Source organism: Schistocerca gregaria, chromosome 4 (assembly GCF_023897955.1).
Source record: "Schistocerca gregaria isolate iqSchGreg1 chromosome 4, iqSchGreg1.2, whole genome shotgun sequence".
NCBI lineage: Eukaryota > Metazoa > Arthropoda > Insecta > Orthoptera > Acrididae > Schistocerca > Schistocerca gregaria.
In genome coordinates, this window is record NC_064923.1 from 94,054,974 (window position 1) to 94,077,844 (window position 22,871).

The 22,871-nt window shown below is 39.4% G+C and overlaps 1 protein-coding gene across 1 annotated transcript in view; it reads left to right on the forward strand.

The window, feature by feature from the left end:
• LOC126266823 (transcription initiation factor TFIID subunit 1-like) overlaps nt 1-22,871 on the forward strand; it is a 223,120-nt gene that overhangs the window by 83,657 nt on the left and 116,592 nt on the right. Inside the window, exons 9-12 of the mRNA XM_049971374.1 lie at nt 11,597-11,731; nt 11,874-12,097; nt 21,050-21,170; nt 21,271-21,412. Coding sequence (XP_049827331.1) covers nt 11,597-11,731; nt 11,874-12,097; nt 21,050-21,170; nt 21,271-21,412 — 622 coding nt within the window. The remainder of the gene's footprint in view (nt 1-11,596; nt 11,732-11,873; nt 12,098-21,049; nt 21,171-21,270; nt 21,413-22,871) is intronic.

The following is a 22,871-nucleotide window of genomic DNA, read 5'->3' on the forward strand; positions in this document are numbered from 1 at the left end:
TTTAAACTATCTCGTCATTCCTTAGAAGTTCCGTATACCACTTCTTAGCGTATTGATTTTTCCTGACTAATGTCTTGAACTTCAGCCTACTCTTCATCACTACTATATTGTGATCTGAGTCTATATCTGCTCCTGGGTACGCCTTACAATCCAGTATCTGATTTCGGAATCTCTGTCTGACCATGATGTAATCTAATTGAAATCTTCCTGTATCTCCCTGCCTTTTCCAAGTATACCTCCTCCTCTTGTGATTCTTGAACAGGGTATTCGCTATTATTAGCTGAAACTTGTTACAGAACTCAATTAGTCTTTCTCCTCTTTCATTCCTTGTCCCAAGCCCATATTCTCCTGTAACCTTTTCTTCTACTCCTTCCCCTACAACTGCATTCCAGTCGCCCATGACTATTAGATTTTCGCCCCCCTTTACATACTGCATTACCCTTTCAATATCCTCATACACTTTCTCTATCTGTTCATCTTCAGCTTGCGACGTCGGTATGTATACCTGAACTATCGTTGTCGGTGTTGGTCTGCTGTTGATTCTGATTAGAACAACCCGGTCACTGAACTGTTCACAGTAACACACCCTCTGCCCTACCTTCCTAATCATAACGAATCCTACACCTGTTACACCATTTTCTGCTGCTGTTGATATTACCCGATACTCATCTGACCAGAAATCCTTGTCTTCCTTCCACTTCACTTCACTGACCCCTACTATATCTAGATTGAGCCTTTGCATTTTCCTTTTCAGATTTTCTAGTTTTCCTACCATGTTCAAGCTTCTGACATTCCACGCCCCGACTCGTAGAGCATTATCCTTTCGTTGATTATTCAATCTTTTTCTCATGGTAACCTCCCCCTTGGCAGTCCCCTCCCGGAGATCCGAATGGGGGACTATTCCGGAATCTTTTGCCATGACACTTCAACTACAGGCCACATGTCCTGTGGATACACGTTACGTGTCTTTAATGCAGTGGTTTCCATTGCCTTCTGCATCCTCATGTTGTTGATCATTGCTGATTCTTCTGCCTTTAGGGGCAATTTCCCACCTCTAGGACAAGAGAGTGCCCTGAACCTCTATCCACTCCTCCGCCCTCTTTGACAAGACCGTTGGCAGAATGAGGCCAGCTTCTTATGCCGGAAGTCTTCGGCCGCCAATGCTGATTATTTATCAAAATTTAGGCAGTGGCGGGGATCGAACCCGGGACCGAAGACGTTTTGATTATGAATCAAAGACGCTACCCCTAGACCACGCAGACAAGAAAGTACCACAAATTGCTCTTCAAAAATCATCTAAGCTGCATCTCAAGCGTGTTGCATGAAATTTCAGTATTCTCTTGCTCTCTACATGCAAAGTACTGGTCCTAGAGAAAAGAGTGAATAGGATCTTTATTAGGAATTCAGTGTAGTTTAATTTCGCACAGGGATACATTATCACTAGATGCCACTGTTTTTGTGTTATTCAGGAAAAATGTACAAAAATGACTTTTGAATGCACCTCCACTCCCACACTGGCTCTCTATTGGTCAGGATTTTTAGTGTGTTGTTCATGGCACTCCCTCCTACCATTGTACAAAAATTTGTAACTACATGAATTATTTCCATTATTTGACCTTTTTTGGACTTCATTGGCTGGGCTATTTCACCACTGTTTACACACTGTATATGGTACATGAATGAAATATAATATAAAAATTTATCAGTTTGTTTGATCGCAATTTTTTAACTGAAAATAGCTATTGTAATTCCAGTGCCAAAAACCGACCAATTTGAGTAACTGATGGCATTAGAACATCGTTTAAGTGGGAATAGGAGCTGTATGAAAGAATGGACGGTGATAGACTTGTTACAGAATTTCATTACAGATAGTACTGGAAAGTGTTAAAAAATTTCATCAGCCAGCCTAACGTAGCATATTACAGTAGTATGTGCATAAGATGGCAGATGGTGGGTGATACACAGTGTCAAGTAGTAGTGTACCACATCATACTCCAACCAGTAGCTCATTCTGCCACTTCAGCCTGTAGCATTCACTGTGTGTGTGTGTGTGTGTGTGTGTGTGTGTACTGCTGACAAAGGCCTTAATGGCCAAAAGCTACAATTGTGTGTAGGACATTAAGCATTACTTTCACAGTAGTTTAGGTGTATGATGAGGTTACTTCACCACTGTAGTGTTAATTATGGGTGGCATAAGGCAAACATGACAAATATAGTGTTAAGAAGTAACAGAGGTAGTTTTTCAAGCATATAAATTTCACTAGGGAGAGTTAGAAGCAGAAATAGTGGTCTGATTTAATGCTTACCCCAGCGTTCCCCGTTGCCAGCATTGGCAGTGGTTGGAATGTGACGCAAGAGTCAAAGACATAGGACACACTCATAATGTTGCATAGTATTATCCATCTCTCTCTGCGCAGAATGTGTCATGTGACTGCCTTCTTATGTGTACACCACTTATAATAATTTTTTACCTTTCTTTTTTTTGCAGTGACAGCAACTGAAATTGTTTATATAAGAATATACAGCCTACAGTTGCAGGTTAACTTTATCGTTTACCTAGGTTTCAACGTTATTAATAATGTCTTCTTCAGAAACTGCAACAAGTTAATATTATAATGCGCTAGCAAATTATATTGGATATGGTCATCCTACAGGATGCAACGTATAGTACTTACATAAATTATTATTTAAATGTTTGCCTAAAACAGGCCATGTCCTAAGTCAACTTCATAAAACTTGATGCATAACCATAAGGTTTTGTCACTTCTATTAAACCAACTGTAGAAATTCACTTTAAGCCCGTTGTATGGGCCTTGTCGTGCGGCTAGAGACTGCGAACTGCGAGGGCTTCGCGGTCTGCCTCACACAGGGCGGCGTGCATGTGCGAGACATATAGAGTCAAACTTATTAGGCACGCGTCACATAACCTTTTGTTATGAATTAATTTTATATTTCACTATTGTAAGTTAATTACAGTATCCAGCATGACTACGTTTTACATTCTATTACAGAGCTTTCTAATCTGACCAACAAATCTTGTATGAACATCTGTAAGAAAGGATCTATTATTACAGAAACTGTGAGGTAAGATGCATTATGAATTATTGTAAACCTAGTATAGGTTGGAAGCCTTCGAAGTATGCCCTATTTTTTAGATACAGTTGATTGTTCGGTAAATTGCTTCTATCTGTAATTAGGTGTGCATAAATTTGTAGTTCCTCAAGCGTGTCGAGTCTATATCCCTTAACTTCATGATGTAGTAGCTCTATGTCACGTAAAGGTTTAGGTGTATGAGCCGTTTGCACCAGATGTTCCGCAAAGGCTGACCCCCGTGTTCCTACGCCCTTTATTGGAAGATGTTCTTTAAACCTTACTGCTATAGCTCTGCCTGTTTGACCTATGTAATAACATGGACAATCATCACACATAATCTTATATACGCCTGATTTCGCTGACTTGTCACCGTCTTTCTCAATGGACTGAACCAACTTTTGCTTTAAACTATTACTTGTCGAGTAGAAAATTTTAAAACCTGAATTTTTCAACAGGTGCCCTATCTTGTAGGAGACATTACCTATATAAGGAACCGACAGCCATTTCTTGGTCTGATCTTGGGTTTGAGTATTTGTGTTTACTAAAGTCTTTGTCCTTTTTCGCATTTTCTTGTGATATAACTGCCTCACTATGTTTGGATCATAATCATTATTCTGTGCAATACTTCCGAGCATTTGTAATTCTTTTTCGAGGTTGACAACGGAATAGAACTCGCCCGATGGATACTAGAATCGAAAAACGCCATTTTATGCGCTTGGGGGTGGGTTGAATCAGTCGGGATGATGTTGTCTGAATAAGTTGCTTTCCGGAATATGTTGAACTCTATTTTAGCATCTTTAATAGTCAACATTAAATCAAGATAATTTAGTGATCTGTCAGCTGATTCCAATTCTTTTGTGAATTTTATTTTTTTCATGTAGACTGTTAAATGTTGCGAAAATTTGCTCTATTCCATCTGGAGAATTATTAACCAGTAGAAGAATGTCATCCACGTATCTCGCGCAAAATATGATGTTGTTCACTAATTCCGGGTAGTTTTGGAAAAAAAAAAGCAATTCGAGAGAATTTATAAAAATTTCGGACATGATACATTCAAGTGGACTCCCCATAGCTAAGCCACATGGCTGTGAATATAATTTTTTATTGAATGAAAAATAATTGTATTTAAGAGTCTTTTTTTAAAAATATATTCTTATATAGCCACTTATAATGCTCGAGAAAATTGAAAATGTGTGGTAAGTCGTAAAAGTTGTGTCAGGGGCAAATGGTGTATGATACATTTCTTCTGTGGATAGTGAAGCACTTTCTCATTCACCTGAGTTATGAAAGTATTTAATTCCATATGCAGACACAGGAAACAAACAAGGAGGAAAATGAATCAGTTATTACATCATTGAAGAATAAAGACTCAAATCAGTACAATGAACTCTCCAGAAGACTTATTAAGACCAGTGCTTGATGCGTTAGTGTCACATTTGGTCACCAGTACATCGTGTACATCAGCACATGCATAGCCTTATCATCTAACTCAGGTGCGACAGAAAATCTGTCTTTACTGCAAGATCAGTACATACGGTGTAAATGTAGTTAGTTGCAGTAGGTTGCATCCTAAGGAAAAATATGAGTGGACTGACAAATATCAAGAAATAGTTGAGATTTTGAAGCACTACTCATCCTGATAGATAAACTGTCATCGGGACTGTAGGGGCACTAGTGGTGCTGCCTCACTCTTACCTTTGTATACAACAACTAACAAATGAAATGGTTACAGTAACCTTTATGTTATGAGCAAAGTCTCATTAATGAATAAAGGTTAAGATCCAGCGTTGAATGACAAATTTACAAACACACTGCAGTCCCTTTGTATTGCGCATAGGGACACAAAGACAGGATTAAACAAAGTACATGGTGTACAGAGGCATATAAATAATCATTCTTTCCATGTACCATGTGCAAATGGAATGGGAAGAAGCCTTAATAGAAAGTATAGTGGGGAGTACCCTCTACCATACAATTCACAGTGCAATACAGGGTATGGTTGTAAGTATGAGAGTATACAGTTGCCATTTTGACAACAGTTGTAGCATAACATTTTGCTCATTATGTTGGAAACTTTCTTGCTTTGGCATTATTGCCAGATATAAAATTCTAGGTTCATTAGCCTGAAATACTGGGAATGCTACCACCTTTAATCCTAAAGGGGACAGATATCAACTTCTCTCCCTCAGAAAAGAGTCTATGAGTAATAATAGATGAAAATATAAATTGGGCGAGCACATAACTGTGATGCACAATTAGGCATCAGAATCTCTCCATGCCCTACAAAAATAAAAAGCTCTTACCTCTGGACATGAAAAGACACATGTACGAGCACCTATACTTCCAAATATTGATTTACAGCAATGTTATCCTGCAAAGTCTTTCTCAGGTAAACTCACAGTGCTTGGAAATAGTTATGAATACCTGTATTTGATATATCTGTGGTGTTTGAATCTTTGATCATATTTCACCATCATATGCACAGCTCTCCTGGCTGTGTGCTGACGAACACAGAGATTTCCATACTCTCTGTCTTTTCGAATCTCTTATCAATGTACACTGCCCCTCCATCCCTTCTCAATCTTAACGCTCTTGTGTGAACAACAAGGCAGAAACACCTCTCCTCATCAGAACAAAATTCTTTCAGTGTCACTCCATCGTTCAGCCACTTTCTTGAAGTTCTTTTCAGTTGCAGGAACCCCACTGTGGACTGCCCCTCCATCCCTTCTCAATCTTAACGCTCTTGTGTGAACAACAAGGCAGGAACACCTCTCCTCATCAGAACAAAATTCTTTCAGTGTCACTCCATCGTTCAGCCACTTTCTTGAAGTTCTTTTCAGTTGCAGGAACCCCACTGTGGAATAACCTCCCACATTATATCAGAGAACTGAATAACATCTCCACCTTCGGTAGACATTTACTGACATATTTAGTGAAACAACAATAATGACTACTATTGTCCCTGTACGCACTCACTGACCCTGTACATCCTTCTTTCCAACCACATCTTCCTCATTTCCCAGTATTAAACAATGGAAAATCCAGAATGGAATGTAACAATACCAGAGAAGGAAAGTTGCTACTCACCATATAGCGGAGATGCTGAGTCGAGTTAGGCACAACAAAAAGATTCACGCAATTAAAGCTTTCGGTCATTAAGACCTTTGTCAGCAGTAGACACACACACACACACACACACACACACACACACACACACACACACACACTCCGCAAACGCAACTTGCATACACATCTGCAGTCTCAGAGAGCTGAAACCCTACTGAAAGCGGCAGCACCAGTGCGTGATGGGAGTGGCGACTGGGTGGGGGTAAGGAGGAGGCTGGGGCAGGGAGGGCGAGGGGTAGTATGGTGGGAGTGGCAGACAGTGAAGTGTTCCAGTTTAGATGGAGAGCTGGAGAGAAGGTGCACCTTTTCTCCTGCCCTCCGTCTAAACTGCAACACTTCACTGCTATAATATTACCCAACATAGCTTGTATTTCTGTATTATATGTTCTATGCATGAAAATATGTCGTCAGCCATTGATGTGTAATGCATTGGCACTAAATTGAGGAGTTCGTCAATCACATTTAACTGAGCATCAACTCCCCGCAAAAAGACTGCTAGTTGAGCAACATCACATACATCAGTGCTTTTGTCCAACGCTAATGAAAAGAAAACCAAATCTTTGATCCTGTTTCTCAATTGAACTATCCCATCATGTGCCATTTCTTCAATGCACTTGCAAACTGTTCTCTATGAAAGAGGAATGATTTCAAAAACAGCAAGACTTTATGCACACAAAATTGTTGTAGCAGCAACAAAACAGTCTTTCACAAATTCTCCGTCGCCGAAGGGCTGTGCTGCTTCCGCTATTTTAAGAGCTGCACAATAGCTTACTGTCATCGCTGCAGCATTGTGGATGATGAGGTTTTCGGTCTGTAAATACATACAGGTGAAGGTGAAAGTGACAGAAAATGCACATAGCATATTATTAATAACAGTAATAATGAGAATCAATGTCATAATTAAATACATGTATATGTACATCTTTCTCCTTTTTCTGCTTCAGTTCCATAAGTTTTGCTTTTCTTTCTTCATTATTCAAACCAACTGTACCCTTATCGTGAAGCAGCTGATGGTGTCGCTTCAAATTGTATTCTTCCGTGAAGACAATGTGGCATTGCAAATGAAACACTGATATGCGCTTTTTAAGGGTTCAAAGGACTTTTGTTTCAATGATTTTAATTCCTCTTCAGCCATTTTCCACCCACAAGTTCTGTTTTATCACAACCACCCAACGCTATGTCTACACAGACAATAGAAATGACGGGAAGTAAATAGACTAAGGACTCCATGCAGTGCAGTGACCTGTGTGGTTGGGTGAGTAGATGGTAGGGGTACTGCTGGCTGGCAGGATGGGGAGAGCTGCGGACAGGCCTTGCGGGCATCACTCCGCGGCAGAGTGAAAATCTCATTCTGGACTCAAAAAGTTGCTGGCCACCCATGAGAAATCAGGTCTTTTTCATGGCAAGTGCGCAGCATTTTTCACAGTTTTTCACAACCTAGGATTTCACTACGGGCTGTTCTGTGGCAACAAGCCTTTGATGGAGAGGGAGCCTATAACTGCAGGGTGATGCTGATTTTAAAAGCAAATCTGTGGCATGAGTATCAGTGATGTGGTGTTACTTGAGGAAACTTTGGTATTTTTTTGAAAGGTATAAATGTCATTTGATTGTACAGTAGGCTGTACTTCATACTCTAGATTTCAGCCATAGGCCATTATCGAGTGTTACAACTGCAGCAGATTAAAGCAGAATAAAAGCATAAGTATCTGAAAAATAGCAAGGCAAGCAGTTAAATTAATGTATGGGCTGTATTATTATTTCTATCACATATCAAAAATCATTAGACTTGAGTAGAACACAAGTCATTGTCAACATATGTATCTTTGGTTACATTAACCAATTTTGTCAAAAGTAAATGTGAGAACATTTTTGTAACAGGCTAATTTACTGGCAAGTAGCATGACTTCTTCACTTGATGTGGTTGTGGAGTGAAGTAGATGACCATATCAGATGTTTCCATCATTGCTACACGGTGTCTAAGCAGCTACTGATATAAACATAAGTGAAACGATTGTCAAAGACCACCATAAAGGCATCCCAGTTTGCACCATGTGTGTCATGGGAACAGGTAGTGTGACTCTTTATTATAGAAGGTGGTTACATTGTCTTTGAAGTGGGCGGAATATGACAGTGTTAACATTATATTGCGTGAAGAGCCATCTTCCCAGTGTGCATGTAAAAACATGGCTTACACCATCATAATTAAAGATACAGAGAAGTGCAATTTTCAATATAGTAAAATGTTTGATACATTGACAACTACAAAATAAGTAGGTATACATTGTTATGATTACAGTCATGTTTAAAAATTGTTCAGTTATATAAAATAAATGGTCACAAACGTCATTGCAATTTAAAACTCTTTACATAAAAGTGTCAATGGTTGTTATAAAGGACCAAGTGTCTAATGATACAAAATGGGGAAAAAAGTGGAGCATAGGGCTGGGGGGTGGGGTGGAGGGGCTAAGGCTGAAAGGTAGAGTGTGGAATAAAACCTATTGTACAATCAAATGGCAGTTATATCTTTCAAAAAAGTTTATGTGACCGTGTCTCCACAACAGTGTGAAAATTTGGGTGTGCTATGGTTATGTTGTGAAGCATGACTGGGCAGATGACACAACTAAAGGATCAATAGGAGTGACTTCTGGCAAGGAGAGCAGACTTGTTCTTCTTTATGCAGGCACCTTACAAGGTTTCCTCCGAAATTGTCTTCTGCTTTTCAAATCAAAGAAGATTATTATGAAGAAATGAGGCTTGTTACATTTAGAAAGGGGCTTGTAGAATCATTATTCCCAAATTTGGGAAACTCGTCAGCGATCATAGACTATGCTCCTTACCATTCAGTTGTTTTCGACAAGGCCCCTACTATGGAAAAGTGAAAGGGGAACTTGATTTCAGTGTCGTAATCTTGATATAAATTATAACCTTAAAAAGATGGAGCTTGTAGTCTCTCTCAGAGAAACCACATACATCAGCCACCAAACAACACAAGAAAACTGAAACAGCATCTGCTCAAGCTAAACAAAATCAAAGAAAAGGAAACACTACAGACAAATAAAACATCAGAAGCACAAAGACTGAGTGGAAAAGAGTCAGTAGCCCAATAAGAAATGAAATTCGCCACAAAATTGACGAGTTAACAGGTAGGCAAGCGCCACAGTTTTCCATGTACACAATTGATGAGTTCACAAAAACATATGGACATACAGTCATTAGGCTACCATCTTACCATTGCCATTTCACCCCAGGAGAGTTAATAGGGGTCCAATTTAAAAGTTGCATTGTGTGGAACTTACATTTTTTGCAGTTGAAGCCCTTGCAAAAGAAACTGTTAGGAACATAAACCCAGAAGACCAAAAGAAAGGTGTCAAATAAACATAGAACGTCATAGAAAGAGCATGACAGTATCAAGCTGTTTTGAAACATTCAGTGGAGAAGACAGTTGCTTCACTAAATAGTGATATTTCTATCACCAATCATATGGACGAGAGGAATACAGTTGTGTGTTTGAAGTGCAAAGTTTGTAGTGGTATGTTGCTGGGCTACATAACAAAATATTTTCTTAAGTTTTAACATTTTAACAATAAAGCTTTGTCAGCAACAATCTCCAAACCTAGTTCATCTCGGGAATTCAGTCTACATCACATAAAATAAATGTTCCTGTTTACATTGACCTTGCTGCAATACTTGGACATTATTTTTAGTGGAACTTTTATTCTTTCTCCCAATAGCAGTTGGCCTATATAAGATATGTTTTCTCACCTCAATAAGCATACATAAATCTTATTTTTTGTTGTGTTAGAAATAGGAATGCAGGTAACAAAACTTAATAACAGGTTCATTATAAACCTATAGATACTTCTGTCATAACAAAATGGTGTGGGTGACCAATTAGTATTGATGCACAATTGGACCATAGTGTGCCAGACTTGACTGAAATTATCTCATGATAGGAAACCATGAGAGAGTTCTGGTTTGGAATAGATGAAAATGTAATGTTTTTTTAAATATTTTGTGTGCATAATGTGTTCACCTAAATTAAAAACAAAAATATTTCCCACAAGTTGAAAATTTGGTAACATCATAAGAAAATGCACTTTTGTAAATTATCTGTATAATTTCTTAGTAATTTGTTGCTGTAAACCAAACTGAAATGAAAGTATAATGTATCTGTCCTGGAACACATTAATGCCATGTCTGTCTGGGCGAGTTGAATGAAATGGAAAATTATATCTGCATACTGAATGGGGCAAGGCACCTGTGCTCTGTTCTTCCAGGTGCTCCTGCTGAACTGTCAGTTCTGAAGTAATTTTGAGCCAACTTCACACAAGCACTCTTTTACTCATCTGTCAGAGAGTGATGTACCACCTATGAAGATGAAAGTTCCCTACTCAAAGATAACTGTGCAGTGTTTTGTGCAAAGACAGCAAAGCAGTCTATGTTAATGTTTTGAAAATAATCTAGGAGGAAAGGAAACAGCTTACTGAATAGCGGAAGCATCGAGTCTTTGGCAAGCATACATAAAAGAACAAAACTTTTCTAGCTTAAGGATGAATACTTTTTCGAGCCTATACTGCTACTTCACCTCTGCTGATTCCTTGCCGCCATACCCTCTTAAGAACAGTCTCCCCTTCCTCTGTTATGCCACCTCATCTCAATACACTCCCACACTTTGTTGTCAACATGCACCAGTTCCAGTCCCCCGTGCTGCTTCTTCATCTCGTATTCCTGTCTTGCCCACTGCTACCTCTCTTCAAGCTCTTCTTCCCAGATCAACCACAGATGACACCCCTCCTTACCCTGTCTTCCTGCCAACTTGTGTGTATTCTGTCTTGAAAAAGGATTTGTCCAGAAGCTAGGAAAGTTTCATTCTTTTGTGTACACTTGCTAAGGACTGGATGCTTCCACTGTTTGGCGAGTTGTTTTCTTTACTCTGAAATTATTTCAATTCTGGCAGAGCTCTCCACACCGTATTTGTATTGTCACTCTGATGTCCTTGAAAGACTCTCATTGGCTTTCTGGGACTGTTTTTCTACGTTACTGCCTTTCTTCATCTTTGACTAAAATTCTCTCTCTTTAAAATTCCAAAAAGCAAATGAAGAACTGTAGGGTGGGGAAGAGGAGGTTCTCAAAAACTGCATCATAAATTCTTAAGGCTTTCACTCTTGTTTAATTCATGTTTAAAATGGTAAAACATGAATTGCTTAGTTATGCAAGATGCAGTTGTCAGTCATATTTGTCTGAAGTGAGGTAATTAGAAGTAACACAGAATGCCACCACCCAGCAGGTGCGTCCCCCCCCCCCCCCCCCCCCCACACACGTTTTAGTGTCCTTCATGAAATAACAGTAATTTTATGGTGATATTTCTTTATTTCAGCAAAGAGAACAAGAAAGGGCTGCATCTGGTGGGGGTGATGTGTTTTTCATGAGAACTCCAGAGGATCTCACTGGTCGTGATGGTGATCTTGTTCTTATTGAGTTTTGTGAAGAACATCCTCCACTCATCAATCAGGTATGTCTAATTTGTTGCTGTTAGTTCTGATTATCGTTTTTTAGTATGTGTAATGGCCCAACTGTAATTACAGTAGAAATAAGATGTATGTTTGTTCCCCTTTACAATAGGCTTACAATTCCTTTTATTTGTTGACAAATAGGTGGGAATGTGCTCAAAAGTGAAGAACTACTACAAGCGAAAGGCTGGGAAAGATCAAGGGCCGCAAGAATATCGGTATGGTGAAATTGCATATGCCCACACATCACCATTTTTAGGACAGTTACCACCTGGACAGTCCTTGCAGGCTGTTGAAAACAACATGTATCGGGCTCCAATCTATGAACATAAAGTGCCTGAGACTGATTTCTTAGTGATACGAACCAGGTATGAACATGTGATGTAACGTTTTATGATTGCGGAAGATTTCCTTACTGGTCTACCCTTTCCATCTTTCCTATTTTGCAGTCACTTCTTCTCTTTAAATAGGTGAACACACACACACACACACACACACACACACACACACACACACACACACACACACACACAGAGCAGAGAAGGGGGGGGGGATAGAGAGAGAGAGAGAGAGAGAGAGAGAGAGAGAGAGAGAGAGAGAGAGAGAGAGACCAATTCATTCCAGTTCGATCTGCCGGAAATGACTGTCATGTGCACATGAGTTATGTGTTTCCTTTACTTATGGGTGCTTTGGCCGAAAGCTAACATGTAAGTGTCTTTTTGGTATGTTTGTCGGCAACTTAACCTGTCTTTTGTACGGTGAGTGGCAATGTATGTTTACCTTATATTAGAGATAAAAATCCCCCCAATTAACCATGGACCTTGCCGTTGGTGGGGAGGCTTGTGTGCTTCAGCGATACAGATGGCTGTACCGTAGGTGCAACCACAACGGAGGGGTATCGGTTAAGAGGCCAGACAAACATGTGGTTCCTGAAGAGGGGCAGGAGCCTTTTCAGTAGTTGCAGGGGCAACAGTCTGGATGATTGACTGATCTGGCCTTGTTACAATAACCAAAACGGCCTTGCTGTGCTGGTACTGCGAACGGCTGAAAGCAAGGGGAAACTACAGCACACTAGATCGCGTGTTGCATGCAGCTTTACTGTATGATTAAATGATGATGGCGTCCTCTTGGGTAAAATATTCCGGAGGTAAAATAGTCCCCCATTTGGATCTCCGAGCGGGGACTACTCAAGAGGATGTCGTTATCAGGAGAAAGAAGACTGGCATTCTACGGATCGGAGCGTGGAATGTCAGATCCCTGAATTGGGCAGGTAGGTTAGAAAATTTAAAAAGGGAAATGGGTAGGTTAAAGTTAGATATAGTGGGAATTAGTGAAGTTCGGTGGCAGGAGGAACAAGACATCTGGTCAGGTGAATACAGGGTTATAAATACAAAATCAAATAGGGGTAATGCAATAGTAGGTTTAATAATGAATAAAAAAATAGGGGTGTGGGTTAGCTACTACAAACAGCATAGTGAACGCATTATTGTGGCCAAGATACACACAAAGCCCATGCCTACTACAGTAGTACGAGTTTATATGCTGACTAGAACTGCAGATGATGAAGAAATTGATGAAGTCTATGATGAGATAAAAGAAATTATTGAAGTAGTGAAGAGAGACGAAAATTTAATAGTCATGGGTGACTGGAATTCATCAGTAGGAAAAGGGAGAGAAGGAAACATAGTAGGTGAATATGGATTGGGGGGAAGAAATGAAAGAGGAAGCCGTCTGGTAGAATTTTGAGCAGAGCATAACTTAATCATAGCTAACACTTGGTTCAAGAATCATAAAAGAAGATTGTATACATGGAAGAATCTTGGAGATACTAAAAGGTATCAGATAGGTTATATAATGGTAGGACAGAGATTTAGGAACCAGGTTTTAAATTGTAAGACATTTCCAGGGGCAGATGTGGACTCAACCACAATCTGTTGGATATGAACTGAGGATTAAAACTGAAGAAACTGCAAAAAGTTGGGGAATTTAAGGAGATGAGACTTGGATACACTGACAGAACCAGAGGTTGTACAGAGCTTCAGGGAGAGCATAAGGGAACAATTGACAAGAATGGGGGAAAGAGATACAGTAGAAGAAGAGTGGGTAGCTTTGAGGGATGAAGTAGTGAAGGCAGCAGAGGATCAAGTAGGTAAAAAGACGAGGGCTAATAGAAATCCTTGGGTAACAGAAGAAATATTTATTTAATTGGTGAAAGGAGAAAATACAAAAATGCAGTAAATGAAGCAGGCATAAAGGAATACAAACAAGAAGTGGACAGGAGGTGCAAAATGGCTAAGCAGGGCTAGAGGACAAATGTAAGGATGTAGAGGCTTATCTCGCGAGGGTTATGATAGATACTGCCTACAGGAAAATTAAAGAGACCTTTGGAGAGAAGAGAACTACTTGTATGAATACCAAGAGCTTAGATGGAAACCCAGTTCTGAGCAAAGAAGGGAAGGCAGAAAGGTGGAAGGAGTATATAGAGGGTTTATACAAAGGCGATGTACTTGAGGACAATATTATAGAAATGGAAGAGGATGTAGATGAAGATGAAATGGGAGATATGATACTGCGTGAAGAGTTTGACAGAGCACTGAAAGACCTGAGTCGAAACAAGGCCCCGGGAGTAGACAACATTCCATTAGAACTACTGACGGCCTTGGGAGAGCCAGTCATGACAAAACTCTACCATCTAGTGAGCAAGATGTATAAGACAGGCGAAATACCCTCAGACTTCAAGAAGAATATAAGAATTCAAATTCCAAAGAAAGCAGGTGTTGACAGATGTGAAAATTACCGAACTATCAGTTTAATAAGTCACAGTTGCAAAATATAATGCAAATTCTATACAGACGAATGGAAAAACTGGTAGAAGCCGACCTTGGGGAAGATCAGTTTGGATCCCGTAGAAATGTTGGCAATACACGTGAGGCAATACTAACCTTACGACTTATCTTAGAAGAAAGATTAAGAAAAGGCAAACCTACATTTCTAGCATTTGTAGACTTTTGACAATGTTAAATGGAATACTCTCTTTCAAATTCTGAAGGTGGCAGGGGTAAAATACAGAGAGCGTAAGGCCATTTACAATTTGTACAGAAACCAGATGGCAGTTATAAGAGTGGAGGGACATGAAAGGGACGCAGTGGTTGGGAAAGGAGTGAGACAGGGTTGTAGCGTCTCCCCGATGTTATTCAATCTGTATATTGAGCAAGCAGTGAAGGAAACAAAAGAAAAATTCGGAATAGGTATTAAAATTCATGGAGAAGATTGAGGTTCGCCGATGACATTGTAATTCTATCAGAGACAGCAAAGGACTTGGAAGAGCAGTTGAACGGAATGGACAGTATCTTGAAAGGAGGATATAAGATGAACATCGACAAAAGCAAAGCGAGTATAATGGAATGTAGTCGAATTAAGTCGGGTGATGCTGAGGGAATTAGATTAGGAAATGAGATACTTAAAGTAGTAAAGGAGTTTTGCTATTTAGGGAGTAAAATAACTGATGATGGTCGAAGTAGAGGGGATATAAAATTTAGACTGGCAATGGCAAGGAAAGCGTTTCTGAAGAAGAGAAATTTGTTAACATCGAGTATAGATTTAAGTGTCAGGAAGTCGTTTCTGGAAGTATTTGTAAGGAGTGTAGCCATGTATGAAAGTGAAACATGGACGATAACTAGTTTGGATAAGAAGAGGATAGAAGCTTTCGAAATGTGGTGCTACAGAAGAATGCTGAAGATAAAGTGGGTAGATCACGTAACTAATGTGGAGGTATTGAATAGGATTGGGGAGACGAGGAGTTTGTGGCACCTCTTGACTAGAAGAAGGGTCGGTTGGTAGGACATGTTTTGAGGCATCAAGGAATCACAAATTTAGCATTGGAGGACAGCGTGTGGGGTAAAAATCGTAGTGGGAGACCAAGAGATGAATAGACTAAGCAGATTCAGAAGGACTTAGGTTGCAGTAGGTACTGGGAGATGAAGAAGCTTGCACAGGATAGAGTAGCATGGAGAGCTGCATCAAACCAGTCTCAGGACTGAAGACCAGAACAACAACAGAGATAAAAATAAGCTATTCTAAGTCAGTAAGCTTCATCTGCACTGGAAAAACTAATATTCAATTGAATGAATTGGTGTTAGGAAGTTTGCCAGTTTCGTAAGAGAAGAAACATTACGTCTGTACCTCTTGCTGTCTTCTTTACCCATGTTTCATAACTTATAAGACAATGTAAACATAAATGCTGACAGGATGACAACTACCCTTGTGTACTATAAGTTTACAGAGATAGAATGATTATGTTTGTGTTTTTTTATCAGTAATATAATGTCTGATTTTTTATGGGTAGGATTTTTGTTGTCTGTTACTCTAGTGTGATGGATAAGTTGACATTTTCTGTGGTCACAATGTTATATGTGTGACTAAGGACATGGCAAAAGTAGCACATCATTCTCCCAAATAATAAAGATGAGAGCAGAGCTTAAATGAACAGTATCATTACAAACTAATAATCTTGTCAAGATTTAAAATTTCTTTCGTATATTTTTTCTAAGATAATAGAAAATGCTTTTTGTTTCTTTGTAATTTTTAACACGCTTTTTCTTTATCAGCCCGTGTTTGAAATCTAAATGTCAACAAAAATTCAAATTAGAAAAAAAAATAATAATGTCCAATACCCATTTCATTGCAATGTGTTGGTCTCTCACAATTTTTGAACAACATTGTGATGCTACTACTGCTGCTTGCACTCATGTGAATAAACAGTGTTGCTATTGCTAACAATAAAATTTCCATAATATTCATTTTGAAGCAGTTTATGGTGGGGAATTTAATGCCTTCATATGCTCTAACATGTCGTGCAGTGTAGATGAAACTATAGTTGAAGAACTTTGCCTAAAATCCTCATCAATATGCCTTAATCACCATGCATGAAAGTACTGTCAATACTCTGACTTGCTTGTGGGAGAAATCGAATCCCAGCCTCTTCCAGCCATCCTAATTTATGTTTTTTGAATTTTCACAAAATGTATTACTGCTCATTGAGGCCTATGCTCCATCTCTGATTACTTATGATTGACACAATGTAAACTTCAATCTTCCTTTCTGAGTAATTGTGGGTTAAAGTGTTTAGCAGTGCAACAAATGTGTGCAGAATGGTTTACAGAAGGCCATAAAACATCATGAGATGGGTCAGGTCACACTACCCAGACCACAGCCTGAGAAGACTTACTTCTGATCTGAGTGACATTGGGCAGATCTACATCTTCCTCAGCTCTGGTGCAACAGTGGAACACTGTAACACACCATACACTATTTGGGGTGACAGACTGTCGTCATTTGTTATGGTGTAGGTTATGTGCCTGTCATCCACTTCTCCACCTACCTTTGTCAAACGTGCAGAAACATGCTAGATGGCAAAGGTGTATGGAACGATATCACTGGGGACAGGAATGGCATCAGGTAGTGTTTTTGGATGAATTGAGGTTCTGTTTGTTTGAAAATAATGGCCGCATTTAGGTTCGCCGTGGACAGGGCGAGTGGCTACGCGGTGACTGCATTCGCACAAGACACAAGTGCCAACTCATTGCCTTATGATGTGGGTTGCTATTGGGTACAACCATAAATCACAGATGGAGCATGTCCAGGGCACTGTCACCAGTGTGACGTATGTGAATAACATCCTGCTACCTGTAACCATACCCTTTCTGCACAGCACCCCAGATGCCATTTGTCAGCAAGACAATACACAACCACATGTTGTTACAAAACACGTGTCTCCAAGACGTCACAGGGTGCCAGCCTTTTGCTCTGGCCATCCAGACCACCTGATTTGTTGCCAATCGAAAATGTGTGGGGTATGGTGAAACAATGGGTGCAGTGCTGTGTCACTGTGTGAACCACACAGATGAACTTTGGAACCAGGTGACTGCAGCATGGATGGCTAGACCACAGGACACCATTTGTGCCTAGTACATGTCGATGCCATCATGCATGGAACAAATTGTCAGGGCCCATGGTTGACGCTGTGCCTACATGGCAACAGGAGACCTGCTGAACCAAGGTGACTGAAGTTCTAATCATTTTTGCAGAACATACTAATGGACGTGTCTTGTGAATACGAACATCCTTTCTCTAGTACTTCAAGGTAATTTTTTTAAACATGTGTATAACTTGTATTTAAAGAATACCCACATATGTCTATTACCATACTACCACAGACAGTAAGTAAGTCATAAATATAGTCAGCCACTACCATCAGTGTTGCACCAAAGTCAACAATGCATAACTGTACCAATGGCTTTAACCAAAAGTCCATACAGCACAGCCAAAATTGTTGCCATCATTATGAGCACTCTATCCCAAGAGAATCCAAACATATAACGGTAAAAAGACGATGGAAAATGTGGACCAGGAGGTGCTTCGTGTTACAAGCTGTTCTGACAACTAAACTTCAGTCCCAGAGGACAGACTTCAGTGATAATATATCATGTGAACTTTTTGCTTGAAGAAAGTGCTGCCATTGTGGATATTGGTAATTGTATCTGCAAGCTCTGTTGATGCTGTTCTATTTCTTTCCATGTGGCTGTCAGGACAAATTCCAGAGACAGCTGCTGTTTTTTGCTGTGCTGTGCTGGAAAGAGTGAAGAAACACCACAATAACGGTTTTGAGGCTGTTACAGTACACTGTTCAGATTGTTTGTCTCATGTTTCGTATATACAGTGGGGAATGATGTCAACATAAAAATGTGGGGAGCACTTCCCAGAAGGATGAGTTCTATTTAAAAAATCTCCAGTTTCTTACACTTGTGTAATTTCTTGTGGTTAGCAGAGGTGGTATAAAGCTGAAGGTAATTTCGGGATTAAATGGATAGAAACATTGTCCAAACAGGAGTTATTGTTGTAACTGGGCTTACCAGAATGAGCATTAATGTGGCTCTATTGACTAAATGCAGATTTATTTTACTTGTTTTAAAACTGAGAGATTTACTTTGATTGCTATGGTAGTACATTCTACAAAAGACAGTAGTACTTATTCCTGTAGCAGCTCTGACACTGAAATACATACAGTCCAACAACACCAAGTGGGACAAGCAATAGTACTGTGTGTGTGTGTGTGTGTGTGTGTGTGTGTGTGTGTGCGCGCGTTCGGTAGATAGAAGTGGTAAAATATCTTGTGATTCTTAAGAGGATGGTTTCATAAGTCTGCTAAATTTCCATGGAAGAATGGAACATTTTTGTTGCACCTTCAGGGTTGATAAGGATCACATAAAGAATTTCAAAAAATGTGCAGCGTACAGTTCATTATTGACACCCATCTGAGTTGGTCACTGTGATGACTGCCATTGAAAATGGAGAAAACTGAGTCTTGTGCTGTTATTGAACATTTTCATTTGAAGGGTTGGACAGCCACGCTAATCAAAACAGAATTGGATGAAGTTCACACAGACATTGCACCATCATCAAAGACCATTTACTCTTGGATTAATGAATTAAAACATGATCAGACAAGCACCAAAGACAAAGTGCATGCTGGACGTCCAGTCAAGGTCACCACAAAGGAAACTATTGACAAAATCCATGAGATGATAATGCAAGACTGCCAAATAAAAATTGGTGAAGTTACTGATACACTAGGCATCTCAACTGAACGAGTGCAGAATATCTTGCACAGAGAATTGATTTGAAGAAGCTGTGTGCAAGGTGGGTGCAGCGATTGCTTGCAGTAGACCAAAAGCACATCCGACACAACATTTCACACAGTGTCTGGCGATGTACAATCCGCAAGCCTTTTTCCGTGATTTGTGACTGTTGATGAAACATAGGTCCATCGTTACACACTAGAGTCAAAACAGATCTCAAAGCAATGGGCAAGGCTAGTGAAAGTGCACCGAACAAGACGAAGACCACTTTGTCAACTGGTAAGGCGATGGTCACTGGATTCCCAAATAATAGTCCTCATAGATTTCTGGAAAAAGGCAGACTCATAACTGGACCCTCTTATGCTTCATTGTTGGATTGTTTGAAACTTGCATTTGCTGAAAAACAACCAAGGTTTGTACACAAAAGGTGCTCATTCCCCAGCATAATGCACAATCATACACATCAGCAACAACAGTGACGAAAGTGCATGAATTGTTTCCTCATCCGCTGTATTAAAACTTTGTCTTCCTGGGAGAAAATTTCATCAAATGAGGAAGCTGTAGTTGCAGTCAATGAATATTTTGCAGACTTTTACAGAATCTGTTTTTCTAGTGGAATAAAAAAGCTGGAGAATAGCTGAACCAATTGTATATCCCTCAAAGGAGACCATATCGGGAAGTAAAGGTGAGTTAAAAAACTTGACATCCAAGGAAAGGAAAGGTGGAAAAGCAGCCCACCAACATTGATGAAATGCTATACTCCACACAGTGAGAGAAGTGCTGTGACTGCTAACAGCTGGCTGCTCTGTTGACAGCAGTCCTGTATTTAGCATTATGCACTAAAGTTTATTCAGCACATCTTTGTGCAACAGATTTGACACTTGAAACAGTTCCTCAGTGCACATGTGATTCAGCCAGATTTCTGCTTCTAATGTGCAAGCCTGAGCTCGTCATCGATAAGTTGTTGTTACTTGTTCACATTTGTACCAAAGTGTGTTCTGTGTTATATCTTACACCACTTCCTCCCTTGCATTGCTTGAATATAAGTGCAATGCATTAATGACTCCACCAAGAGAGACAGTGCAGTGGTTAAGACATTGGACTCATGTTTATGGAAGGAGTAGATTTAGGTTCCTACTTGGGCACCAAGTTTAAGGTTTTTTTTCGTCTCACATTAAATTCCCTGTCAGTTCCAGGATTTCCAACTGTCACTTATAATTATAACTTCCACCTCCAGCAAAGAGCTGGTAATATGAAAAAAGCTGAGTAGTGCTGTGGCTCAGAAGCCATACTAAACCGTATCTCCTCCCTCCCGTAATTGGCTGGGTAAGTTGGTTCAAATGTTGCAGAAGGCAACGCAATGCCACTTCTATTAAAACTGTATTTAGTAAAGCACTGTGGTGTTAAAACTAACCTGTAAGTTTATAGCAGCTTTGCTTTTATGGTTTCCCTAAATCGTCCATTTCTGCAGTTTGTACAACCCGCAGTGATTTTGAAGTATTTGACCATCCTTTCATTGTAAGAAATATAAATTTGTTTAGTCTAAGGAAGGCAAATGTATTGTACACATTGTTAATTCTGATTGTGCACTTGTCTGTGAAATGTACTGGACTGTTTTGTGTAATTAAATTAAAGGATTATGATAACTGGGAAATGTTCACCCACCCTCTTACTCATTTTCAGGCAACAGTATTATATACGAGAAATCGATGCAGTGTTTGTAGCTGGCCAAGAATGCCCACTTTATGAAGTTCCTGGACCAAATTCAAAGAGAGCAAACAATTTTGTTCGTGACTTTTTACAGGTCAGTGTCCTCAATCTTAAAAAACTGCTGCTGAAATTAAAACTTTTTGATCTTACAAAAATATTGCATCACTTCATCAAATTATTTCTGTTCTGTGCAGGTTTTCATTTATAGATTATTCTGGAAGAGTGAACACGTTCCTCGTAGGATTAAAATGGATGACATAAAAAAGGCTTTTCCATCACATTCAGAAAGCAGCATAAGGAAACGCTTGAAACTCTGTGCTGATTTCAAACGAACAGGTCTGTACTCTACTTAATGTAATGCGTATGCATATGTATCTGTAAATAATTCTCACTCTCCCCTCTCTCCCCCTCCCTCCCTCCCCTCTCTCTCCCTCACTGTGTGTGTGTGTGTGTGTGTGTGTGTGTGTGTGTGTGTGTGTGTGTGTGTAGGGAGGGGGAATTCTTAACCTTGTTTTTTACTCCTGTATGTGTTTTGGCATATGGTAATTAGTGCCGTTAATGCAGTTTATATTAATTTGTTTTCTTGGATTTCTTGTGTAGATTTAGCTTTTGTTTACCATACTGATTTATTTTCTGGTATTTTTTTGCGTAGCTTTAGATCATTTTTATTTGACAGTTTTTCCAGTGAACATCCGTAAGTTCAAAAATCCGGAACTGCTTATGTCTGTTTAATATCTCATTGTGGTGTGCGTAAAAGTTTTCAACATAATTTGTATTTTTTTACCCATTGTCTTCAAATAAGTGAAAGCAACAAGGATTCATATTACAGACAACACCTCTCCTGTCATATTTCGGTATATCTTAAGTAATTGAGCACTGATGGAATGATAAAAAGAGGCAAAAATTATGAAAGGGTTTCTCATTGTCATCATTGATTCTTAATTTTTGCACTGAAGAGGTGCTGAGAGAAGGAAACAGGTAGCTCAGTGCAGGAGTAATTTGTCAGAGAGAGAAAATCAGCATGAAACAGTTCAATGATGACATAGCAACGTTAGGAAAAAAAGAGCAGCAGTTGAATTAGGTGCTTAACAAAATGTAATGTGTGCTAGTTGAGTGCTGTTATATCTGTTTGAACACAAAGATAACTAATGTGATTGATTGCCCAACAGGGGGTCATTTTGGGTGGTTAAATGTAAACTTGTACAAGAGATTTGACGTTATTACAATTTTTATCTCTCTAAAATAGAATAAATTAAATATATATATGCAAAATAGGAAGGCCTGCATAAGACAAAAGGATTTTCTGGTGGAAAGAAGAATTGCTAACACCCAAATCGATAACCCTTGAGACCAGAAGAATATTACTGAAAAGCTGTGTTTGTAGCACTGTTCTGTATGGATTTGAGATATGGACAATGAGAAAGACAGAAAGGAAACAATTAGAGAAATCTTAGGAATGTCATTTTAAAATAGACTGTGGAAGAACAGATTTCAGATACTTTTTTCGCAGGGGAGTCATCCTCTTTGTTTTTAGTGGTGAGGAAACTGCCTTTGAAATCAGAAAAACGAATGCTTCAGATAACTCTGGCTTAGTGAGACATTTGCTTGTATGTACTCTTTCTTTGATGGAGAAAAACAAATTTACTGTTATTAAACTGCAGGATGTTCAGGAAGTGTCACCTGTGGAAATTTCCACAAGAAACTTTACGAAAAATCAGAAGTGAGTGTATTGGATTGCAGTATGTTGGTGGAATATAATGTGATGTGAGTTGAGTTGCAACTGGCTGGGTAAGTC